The sequence below is a fragment of the Pipistrellus kuhlii genome, unplaced genomic scaffold, assembly GCF_014108245.1.
Source record: "Pipistrellus kuhlii isolate mPipKuh1 unplaced genomic scaffold, mPipKuh1.p scaffold_m20_p_11, whole genome shotgun sequence".
NCBI lineage: Eukaryota > Metazoa > Chordata > Mammalia > Chiroptera > Vespertilionidae > Pipistrellus > Pipistrellus kuhlii.
In genome coordinates, this window is record NW_023425416.1 from 47,752,845 (window position 1) to 47,777,386 (window position 24,542).

The 24,542-nt window shown below is 41.1% G+C and overlaps 1 protein-coding gene across 2 annotated transcripts in view; it reads left to right on the plus strand.

The window, feature by feature from the left end:
• Nucleotides 1-24,542, plus strand: part of KIF15 (kinesin family member 15) — a 45,330-nt gene that overhangs the window by 532 nt on the left and 20,256 nt on the right. The window contains exons 2-17 of one of the 2 annotated variants that reach the window (XM_045579480.1): nucleotides 1,346-1,567; nucleotides 4,047-4,089; nucleotides 4,815-4,998; nucleotides 5,872-5,948; nucleotides 6,963-7,000; nucleotides 9,215-9,312; nucleotides 10,548-10,727; nucleotides 12,418-12,627; nucleotides 13,959-14,084; nucleotides 14,248-14,370; nucleotides 16,163-16,286; nucleotides 16,772-16,848; nucleotides 17,081-17,290; nucleotides 18,604-18,781; nucleotides 20,665-20,806; nucleotides 22,174-22,315. In XM_045579480.1, coding sequence (XP_045435436.1) covers nucleotides 4,061-4,089; nucleotides 4,815-4,998; nucleotides 5,872-5,948; nucleotides 6,963-7,000; nucleotides 9,215-9,312; nucleotides 10,548-10,727; nucleotides 12,418-12,627; nucleotides 13,959-14,084; nucleotides 14,248-14,370; nucleotides 16,163-16,286; nucleotides 16,772-16,848; nucleotides 17,081-17,290; nucleotides 18,604-18,781; nucleotides 20,665-20,806; nucleotides 22,174-22,315 — 1,938 coding nt within the window. In that variant the 5' untranslated portion in view covers nucleotides 1,346-1,567; nucleotides 4,047-4,060. The remainder of the gene's footprint in view (nucleotides 1-1,345; nucleotides 1,568-4,046; nucleotides 4,090-4,814; nucleotides 4,999-5,871; nucleotides 5,949-6,962; nucleotides 7,001-9,214; nucleotides 9,313-10,547; nucleotides 10,728-12,417; nucleotides 12,628-13,958; nucleotides 14,085-14,247; nucleotides 14,371-16,162; nucleotides 16,287-16,771; nucleotides 16,849-17,080; nucleotides 17,291-18,603; nucleotides 18,782-20,664; nucleotides 20,807-22,173; nucleotides 22,316-24,542) is intronic. The other variant, XM_036432036.2, reaches the window with a different exon arrangement.

Sequence of the window (24,542 nt, forward strand, 5' to 3'; positions counted from 1 at the left end):
GCTCGCCTTATCCAAGCTGCAGGCGCCTCAAGCGCGGCTTTCTCCCCCGAGGGCCCGCTATAGACTCTCTTAGATAGGAGACTCCTAAAGCACAACTCAGCAGTGCCTGCATCCCCACAGTCCCTACAGTCTCCTCATGGAGACCCCTCCAATTTCTCCTTTTTCTCATGGAGAGCAGCGCTGTCATCTTTACTTTCCATAAACCCTTTAATTGTCGCTAATTTCTTGGTCCTTTAGCTGTTCCCTGTGCACTACACGCTCCACCGCTTACCTTGCCTGGTCCCTTTAAGTGTTGGTTTTTGGAGCTGATTTTGAGCTGATCTGATGCATCGCAGTGAGTGGTATGAATAGCAATGAGGAGAAGCCTAGGGAGATGGAAGGAATTGTGAACTTTTAGTGTGTGAGCCTTCCAACAACAAAGCTTCTAGCTGTCAATAGTAATGCTCTCCTGATGTGTTTGCTGTTTCATTAACCTTTGAGGTCAGTTATAACACTACCTGAAAACCTCCTTATGCTCTCTTGTTCATCTAAAATATGTTTTATTTATTTTGTACAGAGAGGAAGGGAGAGAGAGAATTAGAAACATCAATGAGAGAGAGTCATGGATCAGCTGCCTCTTGCACACCCCCTACTGGGGTTTGCCCGCAACTAAGGTACATGCCCTTGGCTGGAATCGAACCCGGGACCCTTCAGTCCCCAAGCCGACGCTCTATCCATTGAGCCAAACCGGTCTCGGCTCTCTAGTCCATCTAAAAATGTTCCTTTTCCTCCACAATTTTTAAAACATTTTTTTATAAACACGTTTTTATTGATTTCAGAGAGGAAGGGAGAGGGAGTGAGAGACTGGGGGGAGAGAATCACTGCACAGCTGCCTCCTGCCCTGCGGGACCCCCACTGGGGATCCAGCTGGCAACCCCAGCGTGTGTCCTGACCAGGAATGGAACCATGACCTGGTTCATAGTTAATGCTTAACCACTGAGCCACACCGGCAGGGCTGTTCCGCTACTTTGATTATTCAGGGGACATTAGCACACCACTTGGTACGTTATTGGACCAAAATGTTTTATAATGCTGTCTGCACAGCCGCAGCATTTGTTCAGAACATCTGGACTCAAGCAAGAGAATTGATGCCTGTGGCACATTAGTGCAAAGTGGTGTACAAATGTCTATTAAAGGACTCTGCCTTGTCTTTGTACATCGCTTTCTGGAAGTGATGGGAGCAAGGGTATTCGCAGTGCCCCTTTGTAATGCTGGGGATGTCCATGGGGAATTCTCCCCCTCCTTTAAGTTTGTTAGTAAAGCTGAGGTTGATGACATCCCATCGATGCACCTCTCGCATTTTCAGCAGCCCAGAGACCGGGAGCATGAAGTGGGAGCGAAGGGGCGGAGAGAGGCCACGCAGTGCTCTCTGCAGCCTTGACCTTTTCGCTGTGGAGGTTTTTCCTGGGACCGGGGAGAGAAATGCAGTGCGCACTCCTGGCTGACCAGAAGAACCTCCCCTAGAGCTTAACTAATCACGTGGTCCCTAAGGAAAAGTCAGCCAGTGGCTGTGATGAGGAAAGAAAAGGTGGGAAAACAAACGGAGGGGCAAGTCATTTGTTTGAGATGGAAAGATCAGTGGCAGAGCCATGTCTTCACTCCACACCTTTATGGTGAAAGTATTGGGTCGGCAGCTAAGTAATTGCGGATTTTTAAAAGAAAATCAAAGACAATTTTTTCATGGAACTAAATAACTTTATTCTGTAATGTATTGCCCATTTTGATCAATGACCTTTTGCCATCTTTCAGGCAGCATCATAATCCCACGTTCAAAAAACTTCTGGTTTTTATTAGCAAAAAACTGAATCAGGTACGATTTGACATCATCATCATTATTGAAATTTTTACCATTCAAGGAGTTTTGTAAAGATCGAAACAAAAAGTAATCAGATGGTGCAAGGTCAGGACTATATGGTGGATGTGGCAAAACATCCCAACCAAGCTCCATTAATTTTTGCCGAGTGACCAAAGATGTGTGTGGCCTTGCAGTGTCATGATGGAATACAACACCTTTTCGATTTGTCAATTCGGGCCGCTTTTCTTCAACTGCATTGTTTAATTTCGTTAGTTGTTCAATGTAGACATCAGAATTGATCGTTCGGTTGGGTGGTAAGAGTTCAAAGTAGACAATTCCTTTGTAATCCCACCAAACTGATAACAAAACCTTCTTTTGATGAATATCAGCTTTTGATGTTGGTTGAGTTGGTTCACCTGGCCTGCTCCACGATCTTTTCCGCTTGATATTGTTGTAAACAACCCATTTTCCTCGCCAGTTATCAGTCGTTTTAAAAATGGATCATTTTCATTACGTTTCTCTAGCAAATCGCAGCTGCTAATGCGTTGCGTTAACTGTGATTCTTTCAGTTCGTGAGGAACCCATGTATCGAGTTTTTGAACATAGCCAAGTTGTTTTAAGTGATTTTCAATGCATGTATGTGATACATGAAGCTTCTCTGCAATCTCACGTGTTGTACTGTGACAGTCCGAATTGATTATTGCTTTGATTAGGGCGTCATCAACTTCAACTGGACGACCAGAGCGTTTTTCATCTTTGAGTGAAAAATCACCAGAACGAAATTTGGCAAACCAATTTTGACACTGCCGTTCTTTTAAGGCTTCATCACCATAAACAGCACATAACTTTTTATGAGCTTGCGATGCGTTTTTCCCTTTGCGGAAATAAAAAAGCAAAATATGACGAAAATGTTCCTTTTGATTTTCCATTTTTCAACGAACGCCAAACGAAAACTACAAAACAGATCAAAAAACTTTTTCTACTGATTAACAGCTGAATAGCCAACTATCAAATAACAAAATGTGTTTTACATTTGTACTACGTCTGCAAACCTAAAAATTCAACTGAAGCCATATATGTGTGAAACCCGCACTTACTTAGCTGCCGACCCAATATTACATATGTCCCCCCTCTTTTCCCATTGACACCCCTGCCTCCTGCCCCAGGCCTCCACCACCCTCTTGTCTGTGTCCAAATTCTTTGGTTTATCTCTTCCCGCTTTCCCATATCTTAGGATATATTCCTAGAAGTGGGATCACTAGGTCAAATAGCAGTTCCATATTTAATTTTTTGAGGAATCTCCATACTGTTTTCTATAATGGCTACCCCAGCCTGCATTCCCACCAGCAGTGTTCTAGGGTCCCCTTTTCTCCACATCCTTTCCAGCATTTGTCATTTATTGGTTTGTTGATGGCAACCATTCTCACAGGTGTGAGTTGATACCCCAATGTCGTTTTAATTTGCATCTCTCTGATGATCAGTGACTGCGAATTTTTTCATATGTGTCTTGGCCATCTGTATGTCTGCTTAGGAGAAGTGTCTATTTAGGTCCTTTGCCCATTTTTTAATTGGGTTATTTGTCTTCCTTTTGTTAAGTTGTATGAGCTATATATATATATATATATATATATATATATATATATATATATATATATATATATTTTTTTTTTTTTCCAGTTTTTTATTTCAAGAAAAACTATTTTTTTAAATATATTTTATTGATTTTTAAAGAGAGGAAGGGAGAGGGATAGAGAGTCAGAAACATTGATGAGAGAGAAACATCGATCAGCTGCCTCCTGCACACTCCCCACTGGGTATGTGCCAGCAACCAAGGTGGAATCGAACATGGGACCTTTGAGTTCGCAGGCCGATGTTCTATCCACTGAGCCAAACCGGTTAGGGCAAGAAAAACTATTTTAAATATAATAATGTTACATGCAATAAACCTTAATATTTCAAGAAAAGTGATTTTAAATTATATTTTGGATATTAACTTTTTATCAGATGTATCATTGCCAAATATGTTCTCCTGTACAGTGGGCTCTCTTTTCATTTTGTTGATTTCTTTTGCTGTGCAGAAGCTTTTTATTTTGATGTAATCCCATCTGTTTATTTTCTGCTTAGTTTCCTTTGCTGTAGGAGATGTATTTGTATACATATATTGCATTGCACCTTTAAATACTTTTAATGACTTTTTATCTTTTTTTTCTAGCGGAGTTGCGCAGTATGACAAATTGTCAGTCTAACCAGCCAAGGTAAGGAAAAATCTTGTGAATGAGATTGGGGAGGTAGTTTTCTTTCTTTCTTTTTTTTTTTTTTTTTTTTTTTAAATATATTTTATTGATTTTACACAGGGAGGAATTGAGAGGGACAGAGTTAGAAACGTCGATGAGAGAGAAACATCGACCAGCTGCCTCTTGCACACCCCCTACTGGGGATGTGCCCGCAACCAAGGTACATGCCCTTGACCGGAATCGAACCCGGGACCCTTCAGTCCGCAGGCCGACGCTCTATCCACTGAGCCAAACCGGTCCCGGCTGGGGAGGTAGTTTTCTTAAAATAACAATGTAGCATAGTAAAGGATACTTGAAACAAAGGGTATTTGAGAATTCGGCTTGGTCCTTGTTTACCTGGAAATCTGGGAGAAATCACATCTCCCCATCACGGCCTTCTCACCTTCCAGGCTTCTAAGGTGTTATAGCTTCTAAGAAGGAAACTAGAGACAAGCAGTGCTTGGAGCTCCTTGCAATCAACTCCCTTGGAGTTGGTTTCAAGTAAAGGCTTGAGAAGATGGCTGTCCTGAAGCAAATCAGTAAAGGGAGTGGGTCATGTGGGACTCTTAAAAGCGGTCCCTGTAAACGGGGTAAATCTTGGGCTTGGTTGGGAACCTCTCAGTATAGAGGCATTAGAGGCAATGTGAGCCTCAGATCCATTTTCAGTTTTCTTCAGTAAACTCAGCTGCCACATGTTTTGTCTTTAGTAATGAAGGTGATGCCATCAAAGTTTTCGTGCGAATTCGTCCACCTACAGAGGGCTCTGGCTCAGCTGATGGAGAGCAAAACTTGTGCTTAAGTGTGCTCTCCTCTACGGCTCTCCGGCTGCACTCCAACCCCGAGCCCAGGACCTTCACTTTTGACCATGTTGCCGGCATGGACACCACTCAGGTAATGATCATTTTGGAAATGTAACTTTCCTTTTGGAAAATATAAGATTCTGTTCTTTGTGAGGATTTTGTTTCTGGTCTATTTAATTTGATAGATCTCAGATAAGGAAGCTCGGACAGTCCATAAATATTTAAAATTTAATTTTGTTAAATGCTTTTTCTTCCTTCATTAAACTTTGTATCAGAATGGCAAGTCTGCTTCACTGTTTCTCTCCATCCGGTAAAGATGAACTTTTCAGAGCCACTTGGCTGATTGATAAGTATTGTTGATCTGCCCAATTTAAGGAGAGGTCTTAGCCAGCCCTGGCAGCTTGAGCAAAAATATCATAGACTGGATGGCCTAAGTAAAAAATATTGGTTTCTAACAGTTCCTGGAAGTTGGGGAGTCCAAGATATCGAGGCCAAGAGATCCTGTGTTTGGTGAGGACTCACTTCCTGGCTTGTAGACACCTGCCTTCTCACTGTCCTCACTGGTGGAGAGGTGGAGGGGCAGGGGAGAGTAAAGGAGAGAGAAAGACCTAATTACCTCTCAAAGGCCCATCTCCATCACACTGGGGATTAAGGTTCCAACATTCGCATTTTTAGATTGACTTTAGAAAGAGGGATTGGGAGTAGAAGGGGGTAGAACATTGATAGGAGAAAAAAATATCTATCAGTTTGTCTCCTGGACACACCCAACCCAGGACTGAACCTGCAACCTAAGTATGTGCCCTGACCAGGACTCAGTGTGAAACCTTTCAGTGTATAGGATGGTGCTCCAACTTATGAGCCACACCAGACGGGACTAAGCACACAGTCTTTGTTGGTTTGTTTTAGAATGCAGCTTAAGAAAAATGCTTTTATTTTTATGAAATGTTAACATGTTTGGTTGTAGGAGTCTGTGTTTTCAACTGTGGCCAAAGGCATTGTGGAATCTTGCATGAGCGGATATAATGGCACCATCTTTGCATAGTAAGTAGCTGACTGTTGTGTATAAGGACACCAGGGTACAATAACAAGTGCTTCTGTTAATTTCCTATGGCTGATGTAACAATTTACCACCAACTTAGTGGTGAAACAGCACAAATCGATTATCTCACAGTTCTCAGGTCATGAGTCTAGCACAGCTTCACTGAGCTAAAATAGAGGTGGCAGCAGGGCTATGTTCCTTTCTGGAAGCTCCAGGGGAGAATCCATATTCTTCACTTGACAGGCCACTCACATTACTTGGCTTACAGCTCCCTTTTTCTTTTCTTTCTTTCTTTTTTTTAAAAAAAATATACTTTATTGATTTTTTACAGAGAGAAAGGGAGAGAGATAGTTAGAAACATTGATGTGAGACATCAATTAGCTGCCTCCTGCACACCCCCTACTGGGCATGTGCCCACAATCAAGGTACATGCCCTTGACCGGAATCGAACCTGGGACCTCTCAGTCCTCAGGCTGACGCTCTATCCACTGAGCCAAACTGGTTTCGGCAAATACTTTATTTTTAAATTAAACATTTCAGTATCTTAAAGGAAGAATTTAGGGAAGGAATTACTGCATTATTTAAAATGGCAAAAATCGGAAACACAAGTCCAGTTTGTTCTGGTTAAATAAGTTGTGATACGTCGAAGAAGACTAATATTATACACCTAAAGAACATGAGGTAGATCTCTATTAACTCAGGAAAATATCTGAGGTAAAATTTAGGGTGGGGGGAAACAGTGCAGAGCAACCTTTAGAACTTCATTCCAATGTTGTAAATAAAACCTACATGAAAGCCCCGATGGCTGTGTTTGTATAAGCCAGACCACAGTGGTTAGCTCTCCGTGGTAAAATAGAGGAGAAAGAAAATGGTCATTCACACTTACCTAATGTAATTCAAATAAAAAAGAAAATCAGTTCTTCATGGGAAAATTCATACATGAGTACACCATATTAATGTAGGAGGTGGTCTTCTAAATTCCATGTGTAAAATAATATCTGATATTCCTTTTACAGTGGACAGACTGGCTCAGGGAAAACGTTTACTATGATGGGTAAGTAAATTAGTGATGAACATTGGCTGGCTTAGTCTCCTTCTGTGATGAAAGCACCTAGCCATTTTGGGAAAGCATAATTTCTATACATACATGATGTTGACATCATAAAATTAGGAATAATTAGTCTATGAGCCTTTGGCTAGTGTATATAGGTCAGCTCATTATTTCCCAGGCTTCTGTCAGATGGCCATTCCCATGAAAGCAAAGTCAATGTTTGTAGCTCTATTCCCAGCTCAATGCCTAGCACAAGTAGGTGCTTATAAACCATCTTTAAATGAAGCTTACTGACTTTCTATATGTATATGACTGTATAACCCAGGGGTCTTCAAACTACGGCCCGCGGGCCACATGCGGCCCGCAGAGGAGTCTGATTCGGCCCGCCAGGTTTTTTGGGCAGTGAGCGCAGCCAAGGTGTTACAGTAGGAATTAGTATTGGGTCGGCAACTAAGTAATTGCGGGTTTTAAAAAGAAAATCAAAGACAATTTTTTCATGGAATTGATTAACAGCTGAATAGCCAACTATCAAATAACAAATTGTGTTTTACATTTGTACTACGTCTGCAAACCTAAAAATTCAACTGAAGCCATATATGTGTGATACCCGCAATTACTTAGTTGCCTACCAAATAGTTCATATAGTCCGGCCCTCCAGCTCTCTGAGGGACCGTGATCTGGCCCCCACTTTAAAAAGTTTGAGGACCCCTGGTATAACCACTACATAGATCCAGATTCCTATTCAGCAACTATCACTACCCCATCCCCTGAATGTGTACTCTATTAACTCAGACTTCTGTCATCATTAGTTTTGCTTGTTTTGGAACTTTTACAATGAAACTTTGCTGTATGCACTCTTATGCCTGGCTTCTTTCAGCATCCTTTCAAGCAAATCCCCAGTGTGGGGTGGGCAGAAGGCAGCTGATCAATGATTCTCATCATTGATGTTTCTATTTCTCTTTCCCTCTCCCTTCCTCTGTAACAGCAATCAGTTTATTTATATATACTATTCACACATACATATGTATATATTTAAAAGTATGCTGAATGTCTTTGTATTATTTCACAGGAAAATGTTATAAAGTTACCTGCAAACTCTAATATTATTTGTGCTCGTTGTACATTTACTTGCATTTTTCTGCCTCTATGATATATATTTTTAAGATATACTTTACAAGGACTGTTTCAAATATTCCAGGTGTAGCACACCAAGATAATGATATTATTAAAAATTATTTCTGAATCTTTCTTGCATATAACAGTCTTTTGTTAGTTCTTTTAGTTTCTAAGGCATATTAGAGATCTTTTCTAGCTATGTTTTTCCCCCAGTATATGCAGCTATAGTTTGAAATAGTATTCTGTAAAGTCCTGCTATTTACATATTCGCTCACGTCTTCCTCTTTCCCCAATGTTAACAGCATAGAGAGGAGTACTCTACATTTTTCTTACTTAATAGAAATCTTATGAAATATTTCTACAGTATCTTTCTTACCAGCTGGGCTTTTACTGCCTAATTTAAAAAATACCAGCTAGCTCAATTGGTGTGGCTTAATGATTGAGTATCAACCTATGAACCAGGAAGTCATTGTTCAATTCCAGGTCAGGGTACATGCTCCGGTTGTGGGCTCAATCCCCATAGGGGGGAATGCAGAAGGCAGAATATAGATGAGTCTCCTCACCCCTCCCTCTCTCTTCCTCTTTGAAGTCAATAAAAATATATTTTAAAAAAATACCAGCTAATGCTAATTTTTAATAATAGCCTTTGAGATAGTTAATGCCATTATTATCCCCATTTTATAGTTAACAACTCCGGAAAAGGAATAATTAGTCTAAAAACCGATGGCTAGTGTATATAGGTCAGCTCATGAGACCCATTGTAATTTGTAACATGTAAAGTACATTTGTTTGGTATTTCTGCTAATTTTGGTACCTGGCAGGAGTGAAAATTACAAGCTTGGTTTTTAGATGGTTTTCTAAATTTATTAAACAACTATTTTTTAAACTTGGTTAGTAGTTATTGTGGGCCTTCCTTACAGTAGATCAATGGGTAGGTTTTATTACTGGATCTCTCATAAACCCAAATTTTAATTATTTGGAAATTGATTATATAATGTGTCAACTTGTTTCTGTGTAAATAAATAGCCTTTGTGTTGTCATTTTGAAGAACTCTTATAATGTGAACAAAAATGAACAGCTATGTATTTTTCCATTTTTTAGGACCATCTGAATCTGATAATTTTTCTCATAACCTGAGAGGAGTAATCCCACGAAGTTTTGAATATTTGTTTTCCTTAATTGATCGTGAAAAAGATAAGGTAAAACACTGTAACAATATAGCAATTCTATTTTGAGAAGTTAGCTACTATCATGATACATAGAGTTGGTGTATTTCACAGTTTGTACAGGTAGTGTGGTATTAAAAAACTGTTGATTCTTAAGATAAAATTAAAGGATTCTGAGTTTTATTTTAAAAAGTTTTTAGTTTATAAAATATGCATCATCCGTGGACCCAGATTGCTGGTTTAAAAGAAGGAAGAATGCAGTGCTTCTTAGGCTCTTAGATTTTGAAAGAGGAAGTGTAAAGAAAATCTGAACTGAGGAAACCGAGGTTCAATAAGCTCTGTCCCTTACCTGTTCCTAGGCTCACAGTTGCTTTTAGGTGTTCCTAAATCCTCATGACATCCAATGTTACTTCCATTGCAGCACATGTGATCTCCTTGCTCACATGTGGTTTGGCTCCATCATCCTGGGATGTGGGTTTCCCTCTATTGGTTCCCAGATTGGGCCATTCTCATGATGTGTTCTTTAGCTTAGTGATTTCCAGGCGTAACAGCCATTAGTGTTCAATGTTTTAAGGAGTCTGATATGTAACATCGGTTTGCTATTTTTTCCCTAGGCACTACAGTTAGACACACACATTGCATGTCAGCAAAATGTTTAGTGCCATGCATTTCTGTGGTTGAAAATTCTATAGAGAGGCTTTTAAAATATTTTTTGTCTTTTAAAGGATGTAACACTGCTTCAAGTAAAACTTTGTGAGGAAGTCACAGATAAAATGATAATTAAATTGCCGCCCTAGCCGGTTTGACTCAGTGAGTAGAGTGTCGGCCTGTGGACTGAAGGGTCCCGGATTCAATTACGGCCAAGGGCACATGCCTGGGTTGTGGGCTCGATCATTAGTGCAGGAGACAGCCAGTGAATGATTCATCATTGATTTTTTATCTCTCCCTTTCCCTTCCTTTCTGAAATCAATAAAAATACATTTTAAAAAAATGAAATTGGCCAACTGGTCTGCTCAATTCCCATTTCCCTGTCCTGATTTTCAGCACCTCTGGAACGGTTCCTGGGACAGTGATGCTGCTGTAAAATATAGTAATATGTTGAAACTAGTTACCTAGGTTTTTTAAGCTAACGCTTAGGTATCTTTTATGGTGTAAAGGATAAGATTGTAGAAATTTTACACTTGTGAAGCGAGTGAAAGATTAATGCTCATGAAAGATAGGGATGATGCATAAAAATAATATATCTAAACCAGGCTTCTCTTTTACAGGCTGGAGCTGGGAAGAGTTTCCTTTGTAAGTGTTCCTTTATTGAAATCTACAACGAGCAGATCTATGACCTACTGGACTCTGCTTCCGCTGGACTGTACTTAAGGGAGCACATCAAGAAGGGCGTTTTTGTTGTGGGTGCGGTGGAGCAGGTGGTGACCTCAGCAGCTGAAGCCTATCAGGTACCTGACATTGAACTTTGTGATCCTTCGACAGCGTAGCATGCTGTGAAATGCACCGTGATCGCAACAAAAGCAAAAATTGAGCTACTAAACATATTTTGAAGAGGCATAACAATGTTCATGAGAGGAAAAGAAAACAGAATATGACAGTGTTTATACTCCCCTTAGTTAAAATAGAACTTTGTGACTGTTGATTTTGCATTATTTTGGTGCCATTCATTCCAACCAGTCATTCCTAAAACCATACTGGATGACATGGGGACATTTCATAGAGTCTGTATTTCTTTAGTGGTTCCTCCTGGGCTTTGCTCCTTTGAGGAGCTACTGGGATCTCTGCTCCCCAAAGCAGCTGTACATATGATGACCTTACTACTCAAAATATAGTTCTCAGACTGTGAGTATTACCTGGGAGCTTGTTACAAGAATCTAAGGCCCTACCTCACACCTATGAAATCGGAATCTGAGTCTTAACAAGATCCCAAGGGATTAGTATGTGCATTATAGGTTGAGGTGTTCTGCCTTATGGGGTAAGACCCATAATCCCATTTTATAAATAGGGGATTGAGCTGTGAAAAGGTTGGACTGGCCCCATGCCAGACAACTAGTGAGTAATAGAACCAAGGATTGACCTCATGTTCATCTGATTCCAGAGTCTCAAACTGAATGTTCATGTGTCCTCCTTGCCATAGGGAATAGGAAGAGAGAACAAATACTTAGTGAACCCAACATGGTGACAAAAGTGGGGGTAATGACAGGGTGATACCCAGCATCTAGAAGGGATCAGGAATCTGGAGAAGGCACTGCATATAAAAAGACTAGAAATATGCACTTATAAAAGATATGCAAATTGACTTGACCTTCGCCATACCCATAAGCCAATCAGGAGTGTGTATGCAAATTAACCCAACAAAAATGGCAGGTTAATTTGCATGTGCAGGTGTGGAATGGCCAGACACCTGCTATGAGGGGGGGGGGGGGGCGGAGGGAGCTATAGGAGCAGTGCTCTAGCGCGAAGTGAGGACTTGCAGGCACCTGGGCGGCTTGGAGTGAAGCCAGGAAAGGCAGGCCTATTCTGGCATGAATCTTTGTGTAACAGGCCTCTAGTATAATGTAAATTTATAGTAGGCATTGTCAGGTTGGGGGGAAATGCCCATGGCTGTTCAGCTGTTTGGCCAGCAGGAAGCTATAACTCGTAAGTTGAAATGCCCTCAGCTGTTTGGTAACAGGCAATAATATATACAGAGCTTCAGGTTTAGGGAAATGCTTTCGGCCATTCAAATAGGCAATAATATGTATCTTTAACCCTTGCTGAAGGCCGAAGGTCCACCAACCTTTTGATGAACTTCTTGCATTTATGACCTGCTGGAATTAGCCTCCAGCATGGGGGCATGAAGGTCATGTTGAGGTTCATCTTGTCTAGTTTTCTCATAGTCTAGGGAAAGGAAGGGTTTAGACTTTAGAGGGATTTTGAATTGCATTCAGTTAACGCAAATAGAGAATGTTCTAGATCTTTTGCCTCTGATTCCTTTTATTCTCTTTCCATAACACTGAGGGGACAAAAAGGAAAATACCTTGCATATAATCCTTGATGGACCAGTTTTTTTTTTCCTCACTACTTATTGTTTTTCTAATGATGTTAGTGATATTGTGACCACTTGGAACTTGGGGTGATCTGTTTCTTTTCGCCCAGGTGTTGACTGGAGGATGGAGAAACAGGCGTGTGGCCTCAACATCAATGAACAGAGAATCCTCGAGGTCTCATGCAGTCTTCACGATTACAGTAGAGTCAATGGAGAAAAGCAGTGAGACTGTAAATATACGAACCTCCCTGCTCAATATGGTGGACTTAGCAGGATCCGAAAGGCAAAGAGACACCCATACAGAAGGGGTGAGATTGAAGGTAAGAATGAAATTATGGTCTTCAGTTGAACTGGTGTGTGAATTCTCATAGAAATCAATACCCAGCTAAGGGTTGTGAGGGCTACAAAGGAATAAGAAGTTGTAAAAGATACAACATTTTTGTTGTAGGACAGTAAACATAGGTGGGACGAGTTTGTCAGCACCACGGGTATTTGAATTCGTTCCAGGAGGCCGCAGGGACCAGAGAAAGCAGGGTGTGGCAGGCACTGCTTAGAGCACATGTGTCAAACACAAGGCCCGCGGGCCAAATCCGTCCCGCCAGGCCTTGCAATGTGGCCCGCACCGCGCTGTCATCACTGCACTCCGCTGCGTTTCCATCACAATGACAGTTTATGACTGTTCAGTAAACCATTCGGCCCGCGATTTAGGCTGGATTTTAGATTTTGGCCCCTTCTCTGATTGAGTTCGACACCCCTAGCTTAGAGGAAGCATGGGGAAGCAGCAGCTCATGAGTTGTGTTCTCAGAGGGGTCAGGATCTGGGCAGGGAGAAAGGAACAGGGATACGTGCCACATGGGGACGTCTTAAGGGTTATTGCAGACAAAAAGCGATTTGGGCCGAAACTGGTTTGGCTCAGTGGTAGAGCGTCGGTCTGCGGACTGAAGGTTCCTGGGTTCGATTCCGGTCAAGGGCATGTACCTTGGTTGCGGGCACATCCCCGGTAGGGGGTGTGCAAGAAGCAACTGGTTGATGTTTCTCTCTCATCGACGTTTCTAGCTCTCTATCTCTCTCCCTTCCTCTCTGTAAAAAAGCAATAAAATATATATTTTTTTAAAAAGCGATTTGGCATTTCAGCATAGGTCAATGGATGGGCTGGGTTGGCGGTTTAAGGCGGCATAGATCATTGAGGATGAGTTCCTGACCAAGTTTTCTCTCAGCTCTCCAAACACAGAAAAAGTTTGAGTGATTTCATGCAGAAAGCCTGTTCTATAAAAGTGTTCTGGAACTGCCCACTTCATAAGGAGAAAGAGCAACTGTGTTTTTTCATACTTCAGGGGTTCAGGACCTAGGCCTAGGCCAACTGTTTAGCCTTCCCTATACATTAATTTAAAACCGTTACAGTGATAAGGTGGCATTGATTGTCTTTCCTTCACATGATTTTTGTGTTTGAATACTAAAATCGCTGTGTGTGTCAAATAGGAAAAGGTTAGCAGATAGTTGAGGACATCTTTTTGCTAAAAAGTTAAGTTATCCTTCTTGTTCCTGACTAGTCTTTCCATTCAAAGTTGTCGCCCTGCTAGGTGTATGTTAATTCACAATGCTGAAAGGAAACCAGTGCGCCTGAACTTCTGTCTTCTTTTCGGTGCCTTAGGAAGCTGGTAACATAAATCGATCGCTGAGCTGCCTGGGCCAAGTGATTACAGCCCTCGTGGATGTGGGAAATGGAAAACAGAGACATATCTGCTACAGAGACTCCAAGCTCACCTTCTTGCTCCGGGTAAAGTACATCACTGGGCTCCGGGCGCTTCCTTTGGCTGTGTGCGCTTGGCTGAGGGTGGGATATTTTCTCAGCCTTGGTGGTCAGAGTGTACATTTTCACTGCTTAAAAAAGATCTTATTGTTTCTTCCCTGAAAATGTGTACTTTCATATCATGAAACAGGATTCCCTCGGAGGTAATGCCAGGACAGCCATAATCGCCAATGTTCATCCTGGATCCAGGTGTTTTGGGGAAACACTATCAACGCTGAATTTTGCTCAAAGGGCCAAGCTGATTAAAAATAAGGTAAAATGCTGAGTACAATGACGTAATTTAGAAAAATACTTATGCTTGCAGTATCTCACTTTTGTAGCTTTTTATGTCAGTAGAAGCTTAACTCTAAGCAAGATTTCTACTTCATCTTTCCTAGCCTTCCTTACTGCTCATGTAATTTGAGATCTAGATTGGGTCTTATATGGTTGCTATCATTTACCTATTTTTTTCTTAAGAGAAGGCAACGTTTTACCTACGTAATTAGGATTGGAGACTGAATTTATGTACCTAAACCATGCTAGCAGACCTGTGTGTGCTGGTGGGTGGTGATAGGCATTCACCCTGAAAATAATTGGATGATGTTGACACCTTCTCTTTCACTTTGCCTGTAACTGCAAGGATTCTCCTTTTTTTCTTTTATACAAGAAGCTCCCTTCATATTCATGCACACCAGTGGTCAGAACTCCTGTAAAGGACCAGGTGGCAAACATTTAGTCTTCCTGGACTGTGTGGCCTCTTGTCCCAACGACTGACCTCTGCCTTGGTAGAGAGAAAGCAGCCGTAGATAGTATGTCAGCACGTGGGCCTGGCTGTGCTCCAGTACAGCTTTCCACAACAGGAAGCAGACTGTATGTGGCCCCAACTTCTGGTGCAGACTCAAAAGACCCAGGATTTCCCACTCGTTTGGAGGGGTGGGAGCCTCTTTGATTCCAAAGAACAGAACGGTAGTGCCTGAAATGGGCCGATTGATTTCTAGTCTTTCAAAGGAGAAATTGATCGTTCTTATCCCCAAAGAAGACTCCTTGAGTATATTATCTTGGTAAGAATGTTGCCTCTTTTCCCTGAGTAAATCAGGAGAGCGCAGTCTTAGTCATTCGTTCATTTTATTGAATTATGACCCCCTTGTGAGACATCTATAATATGAAAAGAAGTCATGAGAGCTTCCTGACCCTAGAAGCTCTTGGGACTTACTAGAAGCTTTAAGAGAGTAGAGGACCGCGGGATTAGTTAGGATTATGAGGTCACTGATGTAACAGTGATGTCAGAATTACAGGAGTGTCTTATAATGAGCTGGCCTTAATAATCAGAAGCAACTAACAATGGCTTCTTAACACATGAAACAACAAAGCCAGAAGCCTTACAGTAGTTACTCTCAATGGTAAGTCACTGCAGAGCAGTGGCTGGGATATTTGCGACTGGTTTAGGGTGAGCTAGTCAGATCTCTTCCCTGGGGCTTTTCCTTCGCTGGGGAATCGGGGCTTTCCCAATCGGATCCCTGTCGTCACTCCCTGTAGCGTGCCATGACGGGGGATGGTCACAGACATTGCGGCGTTTTCTCTTCTCCACGGGGCAGGCGGTCTGCTCGGGTCTCAGGATGAAGGCAGTGTGAGATGAACATACCCAGATCCCAGGGCTGACCCAGCCCAATAGGGCCCAGGGCTAGTCAGCAGAACTGAGGCCTAAGGGGAGCAGAAGGAAGGAGTGAGGAGGAGGGAGGAGGCTCTGCTGTAGAGGAGAGGGAGAGGAGAGGATGCTTCCTCCCAGTGCAGCACACTCGTCCGGGTGTGAGGCAGAATCACTGCAAATCTTACACATATAAACACAGACTGTACAACTCCCAAACTGTTCTTTTATTAATTGATTTTAGAGGGGGAGAGAGGAACATTGGTTTGTTTCTTACGTATGCTCTCATTGGTTGATTCATATATGTGCCCTGATGGAGCGTGAAACCCGCAACTTTGGTGTATCGGGAAAATAACCCACTGAGCTACCTGGCCAAGACCTCAGCATGTTCTTTTAATGCTTTCCAAACATTCTTGAACAGGCGGTGGTAAATGAGGACACCCAAGGCAATGTGAGCCAGCTCCAAGCTGAAGTGAAGAGGCTCAAAGAACAGCTGGCCCAGCTCACTGTAGGGCAGATACTACCAGAAAGCTCTCTGACCAGAGGTAAGGTGGGCACAGTGTTCCTTATCCTGAGGAAGGAAGACCATGTGGACATTAGTGTTGGAACCCCCAATGACTTTCTACACAAGTGTATGTTTACTTCACCTACGTAGGAACACGGTACTTTGAAACCAGAGACCGCTTCCATGGGTACTGAGTTCTGTGAGATATGTGGGAAGAGGGAGTGGAAGTAATTTTGAATTTTAAAACTGCTAAAAAGACACTAATTTCATTTTGATCCATTCCTAAGATTCGGCTATATCATATGTTATCTGTATATGTTTACTAAATTGGGTGAGAGAGATTTTTCTTCAAAGTATAGCTGATATGTGGACTGGGTTCATTTAAAACCCATCATCTGTTGATAATAGTTTGATTCTTTTAGACTAATTGAGAGCAGGTAGTCAAAGGCTGTTTTAGCTCATCTCGCTGTCTTAAAATGTGATAAACATTTTCCCCCTTTCGCTTTCTCACCGGGACAACTACAGAGAGAGATGAGACTGATTACATGAAGTATTTCAAAGAGGCAATGCTGTTCTTCAAGAAGTCTGAACAGGAGAAGAAGGTAGGAAACAATCCTACCGGGTGAAGCGGGGTGCAAGATACTTGAGGCTTCGCTGTGTGGTTGATGCCTTTCTGAGTGGAGTAAATGCCGACAGCAAGTAAAAAAAGGAAGGCTGTGAGAAATCTCATTTGCCTTTGAGATCAAACGGGAACGTAATGTGTGTTGCTCAGTTTGTGAAAATTAGGGAAGGCGGATTATTTTTCATGTTTAACCAAATTATGAATTTCTTAAGTTTCTGGCAGAAAAAGTGACCCAGTTAGAAGACCTCACCCTCAAAAAAGAGAGATTTATTCAGTCTAATAAAATGATTGTGAAATTCCGAGAGGATCAAATCATGCGCCTGGAGAAACTGCACAAGGAAGGGCGGGGGAGTTTTCTGCCAGAGGAGCAGGACCGCCTGCTGTGGGAATTAAGGGATGAGATTCAGACTCTGCGAGAACAGGTGAGTCCTGACATCTGCAGTATTTCTGAATGTAAAGAAAGTTCAAGGCAAATCAAAATTTGTCACCACATTCTTGTAATAAATACAGCGAACGGTGTTTCAAATGAATTAACTTGACGGTATGATTGCACAATCTCGGCCCCTTTTTCCCCCATTTTTTTTTAATAATTTATTTATTTATTTATTTTTAATATATTTTATACAGAGAGGAAGGGAGAGGGAGAGAGAGCTAGAAACATCGATGAGAGAGAAACATCGACCAGCTGCCTCTTGCACACCCCCTACCGGGGATGTGGCCACAACCAATGTACATGCCCTTGACCAGAATCGAACCCGGGACCTTTCAGTCCGCAGACCGACGCTGAGCCAAACGTTTCGGCTTTCCCCCATTTTCTAAAATAATAAAACCTGAAGGGAAAAGCTCTTGACCCAAGTCAGATTCGCCCCACGGCGCACTGGTGGTTATCTGAAGCTGCAGTCTTTGCAGTTCAGCTTTTCAGGTTTCTTTTGTTTTTGCTTTTCCTTTTGCCTGGGAAGCATGGGTAGTTAATACAGACCCTTCTTTAAAAATCAAAGATAATTGGTTTCCAGCTTTGTGTATCTTTCCAGGGGTTTTATGCCTATTCAAACCAACACAGATATTTTCACTTTTCTCCTTTTTTGTGCAAAATGCAGCTCACCATGCACACTGTTCCGCACCTTGCCTTTTTCACATAGTGCATCTTGGAGGTCACTCAGACCTGGTCAGTAGTTTCGTTATTCTTTGCTTTGTATAATGAATATGAGTAAGCTCCTTTGCATGAAAAATTTGCCATGATGTACACCCTATGCTTATTTCCTAGGGGCCTGGCTGAAAGTTTCAAGGGTGCAGACCTAACCCGAGAACACAGAGTTGTAGGACACGCACACATTCACTCCGGGATCACAGGTGCCACGTTGCTTCCCACGGTGGTCGCAGCAGGCTACCACCAGCAGTTCATACTGTTTTCTACCAGCTTTTCAGAAAGACTAGTTCATTAAGGACATGTTTGTACAAACATAAGTCTGCAATCCTTTTTGTCTAGTTTTTTAAAAATATATTTTTATTGACTTCAAAGAGGAAGGGAGAGGGAGGGAGAGAGAGAAGCATCAGTGGTGAGAGAATCATTGATCGGCTGCCTCCTGCATGCCCCCTCACTGGGGACCAAGCCCGCAACCTGGGCATGTGCCCTTGACCGGAATGGAACCCGGAGCCCCTCAGTTTGCAGGCCGATGCTCTATCCACTGAGCCAAACCAGCTAGGGCTAAGTCTGTAATCCTTCTGTGTCATACAGATTGAGCACCACCCCAGAGTTGCCAAATATGCTATGGAAAATCACTCCCTCAGGGAGGAGAACAGAAGACTGAGATTATTAGAGTCTGTGAGAAGAGCCCAAGAGGTGGATGCGCAGAACGTGGCAAAGCTAGAGAAAGCTTTCCTACAAATATCTGGCACAGAGAAAAACGACAAAAGTAAGAAGTGACTGTTGTATACATGTCTTGTTGGTGTGGGGGCTGTTTTAAAGGGCTTTTATATTGCCTTTAGACCTGGTGTGCTAATTTCTCGTATACATACTATTGATATTTCTTTTACGTTAATCAAAAGTCATTTTCTAACCTTTATCTCAAAAATCACAGAGTAGTAAATTAGGTAGGATAGTAGATGTAGCAAGGAACCACCCACTATATATTTTTGTTTTTGTTTTTAATTTATTGATTGGGAGAGGGGAGATAAACATCAATTTGTTCCACCTTTTTATGCATTGATTGGTCAATTCTTGTATGTGCCCTGAGCAGGGATCAAACCCACAACTTTGGCATATGGGGGCAATGCTCTAACCAACTGAGCTACCCAGCCAGGGCAAGAGATATCTTTGTTTTATCTATAAAAGATTGATTGGATATTATGTTTAATTTTTATGAAATAGAGCTTTTCTGTTTTAACTATTTGAAATGACAAATGTTTAAGCACAATATGGATTAGTATAGAATTGAAATGTTTACTTGCCTGATTACAGACCCTATGGTGAGAGATATCTCATGATCAGACTCAGCAGAGTTTTGGTCCTGGTGTCATGGTTGCTGGTCATGCTTGCTAGTGTGCATTCTGTTAGTTATATATTATTCCCACAAGTTTACTTTTATTTTTGTAAATTCTCACCCGAGGATATTTTTCCATTGATTTTAAAGAGAGTGGAAGTAAGAGGGAAAGACAGAGAAATATTGATGTGAGAGAAACACATTGATGGGTTGCTTCGTGCATGACCAAGAATTGAACCAGTAAACTCTTGGTTCATGGTTCAACACTCAACTGCTGGGCCATCCTGCTGGGCTATTTCCACACATTTACTTTACTTTTGTGAAGGTGATTTATTTAGCAATACCTTTTATTTATAGGTGTGGCAGCTATTGGTACTCGTACTCTGGAATTTGGTAGGACGGTCTGTGGTTGCTCCATTTTAAAGTGAATAGTTTTATGGTCTTTGATTATACCCTGTCGCAGTCTTTGTTTCTGTTAAGGTTGAAATTGAGAACGTTTTGATTGTATCATTCTGCACTCATAAAGAAGCGTGTTTTCTTTTTTTCCAAAATGACCTTTCCCAAGCCTTCTTCCATTCTTTTTATGACTTCATAAGAGAATAAAATTCTCAGTATTTGGGTTATGGAGAGGCTAAGATTTTAGATGCTATAAAAATCAGGTTTTCTGTATTATTTCAACTATTTCTCCCTTTAATGCCCTCTATTTTGTTGGCCATTTTTACCTCAATCCATACTGTGGCCTAGTACCTTTGAAAGATAATAATGGTAATTTCTGGACCTCACCATCTTCAAAACAGAAACCACCGTCTCAAGAACTGTTACATGGTATTTCCCCACTGAAAGTCAACATTTCCAGTCTTCTAAGAATCCCTGAAAATTGACCTTTTCTTTCTGTTTGGTGATACCAAGTTCTTTCATCTTGCTGCCTTTGCTATTTGTTTCCTTTCCTAAAATTAATTGACTGTTAACGTTAGGCGCTTGTACTAATTCCTGCCAGACTCCCCAGCGATGCCTCTCCCTCCAGCATTATGTGGGTTGTACTTCAGTCCTTGCTGGCTCTGCTTCTTGTCTTAAAGCTGCCCCGTCCCATCCTGGGCTTCTCAGCTTCTCAAAAAAACCTCTAATACTCTTGGCCATACTGTGTTGTGTCTTATGTTTCCTGTTGAGTTATACGCTCTTGTATTTTAGGGTCCATCTTCCAGCCCATTTCTCATTTTTTCCTCCTTGTGCTTCAAAATGGATATATGGCAGAGAACTTAGAAAATGTTTTCTACTATTTTTGTCTTTCAAAAACCAAGTTGTTTCCTTATTATCAGGTCAGCAAGGATTCTCTCCTAAAGTTGCAAAAGAGCCATGCTCATTAGCAAACTCTGAGAAGCTAAAAGCACAACTCCTGCAAATGCAGACAGAACTGAATAACTCAAAGCAAGAGTATGAAGAATTCAAAGAACTAACGAGGTGAAGTATAGATACACATTCATGCTTGCCTATTTTCATATCTTTTAGTGTTGATTTGTTTGAGGGTTTGACATTGACCATTTATTTAATTGAGCATTTTACTTTAACAGTTCTTATAGAGCAACTAACTTGTTTTGACATGAGGGAAAAGGGCTGTTTCTAGTTTTGTTTTTACTTGTTTAGTAAATTGAGGTATAATTGACATATATGAATTTTTTAATGTTGAGATGAGTGCCTATTGAATTTATATAGTAAAATGTATATTTTGCCACCACATTTAAATCACTGTTGTTTTGAATGAAATCTGGATTTTTTTTAAAAAATATATTTTATTGATTTTTTACAGAGAGGAAGGGTGAGGAATAGAGAGCCAGAAACATCGATGAGAGAGAAACATCGACCAGCTGCCTCCTGCATAACCCCTACTGGGGATGTGCCCACAATCAGGGTACATGCCTTTGACTGGAATCGAACCTGGGAACCTTCAGTCTGTAGGCCAAAGCTCTATCCACTAAGCCACACCAGCCAGGGCTGAAATCTGGATTTTTAAAATTCAGATGTGTTACTTATTCTTTCTAGTTGCTTTTTGCATTAAAAAAAAAATCCATATTATAATTGAGATTAACCTTGTTATAAAATATAAAGAAATTTTAAAAAATAACATCACATATAGAACCATCATGGGTTGTTTAAGATTTTTAACCCTTTGCACTCTGCTGTCCCCTCTCAGGGGACATCGGAATTCTAGCATATCACTCGGATGTCCCCTCTCAGGGGGGACATTGCAGTTTATTAGTGATTACGGGGAATTGAGTTAATTCAACGCACGTGTCCGCCGCAAAGTAGCGTCGAGTAGCTGGTAGCCAATGTCCAGAATGGTTCGGAGTGCAAAGGGTTAAAGAATAGATATTGCTCTTGTATTTATTTTTTAAAAGATGTTTTTATTGATTTTTAGAGAGAATGGAAGGGAGAGGGAGAGAGAAACATTGATGTGAAACAATATTGATTGGCTGCCTCCTGCATGCCCCCTACCTACTGGGGATCGAGCCCACCACCTAAAGAACCGGCCATTGAACTAAGAACCTTGCATTGCACAGGATAAAGACTCCCAGTGAACTGAGCCACTCCGGCCAGGGCCGTTTGGGCTTTTGAATTGGTGCTCTGCCATTTACTAGTTGAACACCTTAAGCAGTAATTAATCTCTGAGCTGTATTTCAACCGATTGGAAAATGAAGGTAATAATCTAAGAATATCTCTGATTTAAAGAGAGAACAATGAAGTTATGTGAAAGTATAAACTATAAAGTACTCTACAAATGTATGACGTTACTTATTACCTAAAATACTCAATTTCATAATATCTATTAGGAGAAGGCAGCTAGAATTAGAATCAGAGCTCCAGTCTTTGCAAAAAGCGAACCTTAATCTCGAAAACCTTTTGGAAGCAACAAAAGCCTGCAAGCGGCAAGAAGTTTCCCAGCTGAATAAAATTCATGCTGAAACCCTGAAGGTAGGTATTCTGAAGCACTGCTTCAGCCTGCAGTCCCGCTGTCTCGCTGTGTTAGTAATGGCGTCGGCACAGATTATCTCCCTGCAGGCAGGTAACCCGGTGTTCTGAGGAGGGGTGAGGAAAGAATGCACCACGGAGGACTCCCAAGAGACCTGAAAATAAACAAACAAAGGAAAGTTCTTGTTTTGGTTTCCTAATCTAATTGCTTTTTAGGATTTTTGTTTGTTTGTTTTTAAATATATTTTCATCGATTCCAGAGAGGAAGGGAGAGAGAAAGAAACATCAGTGATGAGAGACAACCATTGATTGGCTGCCTTCTGCCTGTCCCCTGCTAGGGACCGAGCCCACCACCAGGCATGTGCCCTTGACCGGAACAGAACAAAGTGTCAGTCTGGTAGATCTTGGTAAATGGCAGCTGTTGCTACAATATAATGTAACATGTGCTCAAGGCTTGCAGTGGAAAAACAGAAATCCTAAAGACAAAGACCACAAAGGACCAGGGGTAACAATGTGGAAAACCAGGAAAACAGGAATGGTTTCCCTCTTAATGACCATAGCCTTCATTAAAAAAAAGAAAAGAAAAGAAAAAACTGAGATGGAGGAGCAAGAAGAAAACTTGAGGGAAGCAAAAGGTTAAGAAAGTGCTGCTACTCTTGATTTTAGCTTTTTGTACCAACTTAAGATTAAAACAAAACAATGTTCCTCATACATCCTACACTTGACAATAAAGAGATATGTATCTAATGAAGTTATTTATTTGTTTGAATAGGTAACTCACGTGACTGAAATTTTGAAAGGTACAAAGGGTATATAGTGACGATTCTCTTTCCGTCTGCTGTCCTTCCTCTACAAATGTATGACATTATTTATTACATAAGATCCTTTGTGAGGCGATCAGTGTCACCAAGTCTTTGCTTTTCGTTTTCTTTCTTTTTCATATTTTATACAAGCAGCATATAATACACATCATTCTACTTTGATTTTTTTTAACATAATGATATTTTAAGGTTTGTCCCATATCTGAAGGGGACAAAATAATGTTCCTTTTTGTTTTTGTTTGTCTTGGTGTTTGTTTGTTTGTTTTGGCAGCTGCAATAATATAATGTTATATTATGATTTATTTAACCTGGAAAATGCTATTTTTTCTTATACAGGTCGAATTTTTTTGTTTGCTTTTTAAAAGTTGTGGTCTTTAAAATCTGTAGGAAATGATTTTAAAATACTTGCAGAATATCGCCAGATGTTGTATGATGTGTGTCAGTAGCCCCTTAGCACAGGGCACTTGCAGAGCGAGAAGCATTGCCACTCCATCCGGCTTCTTCCATTCACAGCTGAGCTGATGGGGAGGAGGGGATTAAAAACTTTGCCAAGAAGAGCATAGCAATTCAGATCTTCTGTTGTTTGTTTTTAGTTTATTTTTAATTATATTGGTACTTTGTGAATAGTTTGTTCTTGATTAAAGTAAATATATATCTATGCAAATTTAGGTTAAAATTCCTACTTACCGACCGCCAGCAATGGCCGGTAAAAAAATAAAAAAATAAATAAATAAATAAATAAATAAATAAATAAAATAAAAAAAAATTCCTACTGAGCACCACCACCAATGGGTCTAATCTAGTCCTTCACTCCCCATCCCCAGGGCTAATTTGTTAATCAGTTTGGGAATCCTTTTTCTTAATAGTTTTGCATAGTAAATATACATGCTCTGAGAAAGATATGTAGAGTTATTTCATAGGTTTTTGTTGTGCTTTGCATTTAAAAGTAAATGGATTATTCTACATATGTTATTCTGCAGTGGGCCCCCCCCCCCCCCCCTCGGGGATATAACTTGGGACTTTCCATGTTAACTACCGTGTTTCCCCGAAAATAAGACCTAGCGCATGGAAAGATAAGACATCCCCTGAAAATAAGACCTAGCGCAACTTTGGGAGGAAAAATTAATATAAGACACTGTCTTATTTTCGGGGAAACAGGGTCGTACTTAGGACTTTACCTTGTTTTAAACCTGGGCCTCCATGTAAACAAACCCCTGGCTTGTTTAGGTGGCTTGAGTGCAGGTGTCCTCTGGGCAGGGCTGTGAGGGAGAAGTCCCAGCCCTGAGTCAGACCTGCTGTATTGCCCCCTCCAGCCCTGCGCCCTGTGCCTGCCCAGGAAGGTGGGGAGCTGGCATTGTCCTGCGTAGAACGGGCACTGTCAGCTCTTTAATGGTTGACAGTCCGGTGGG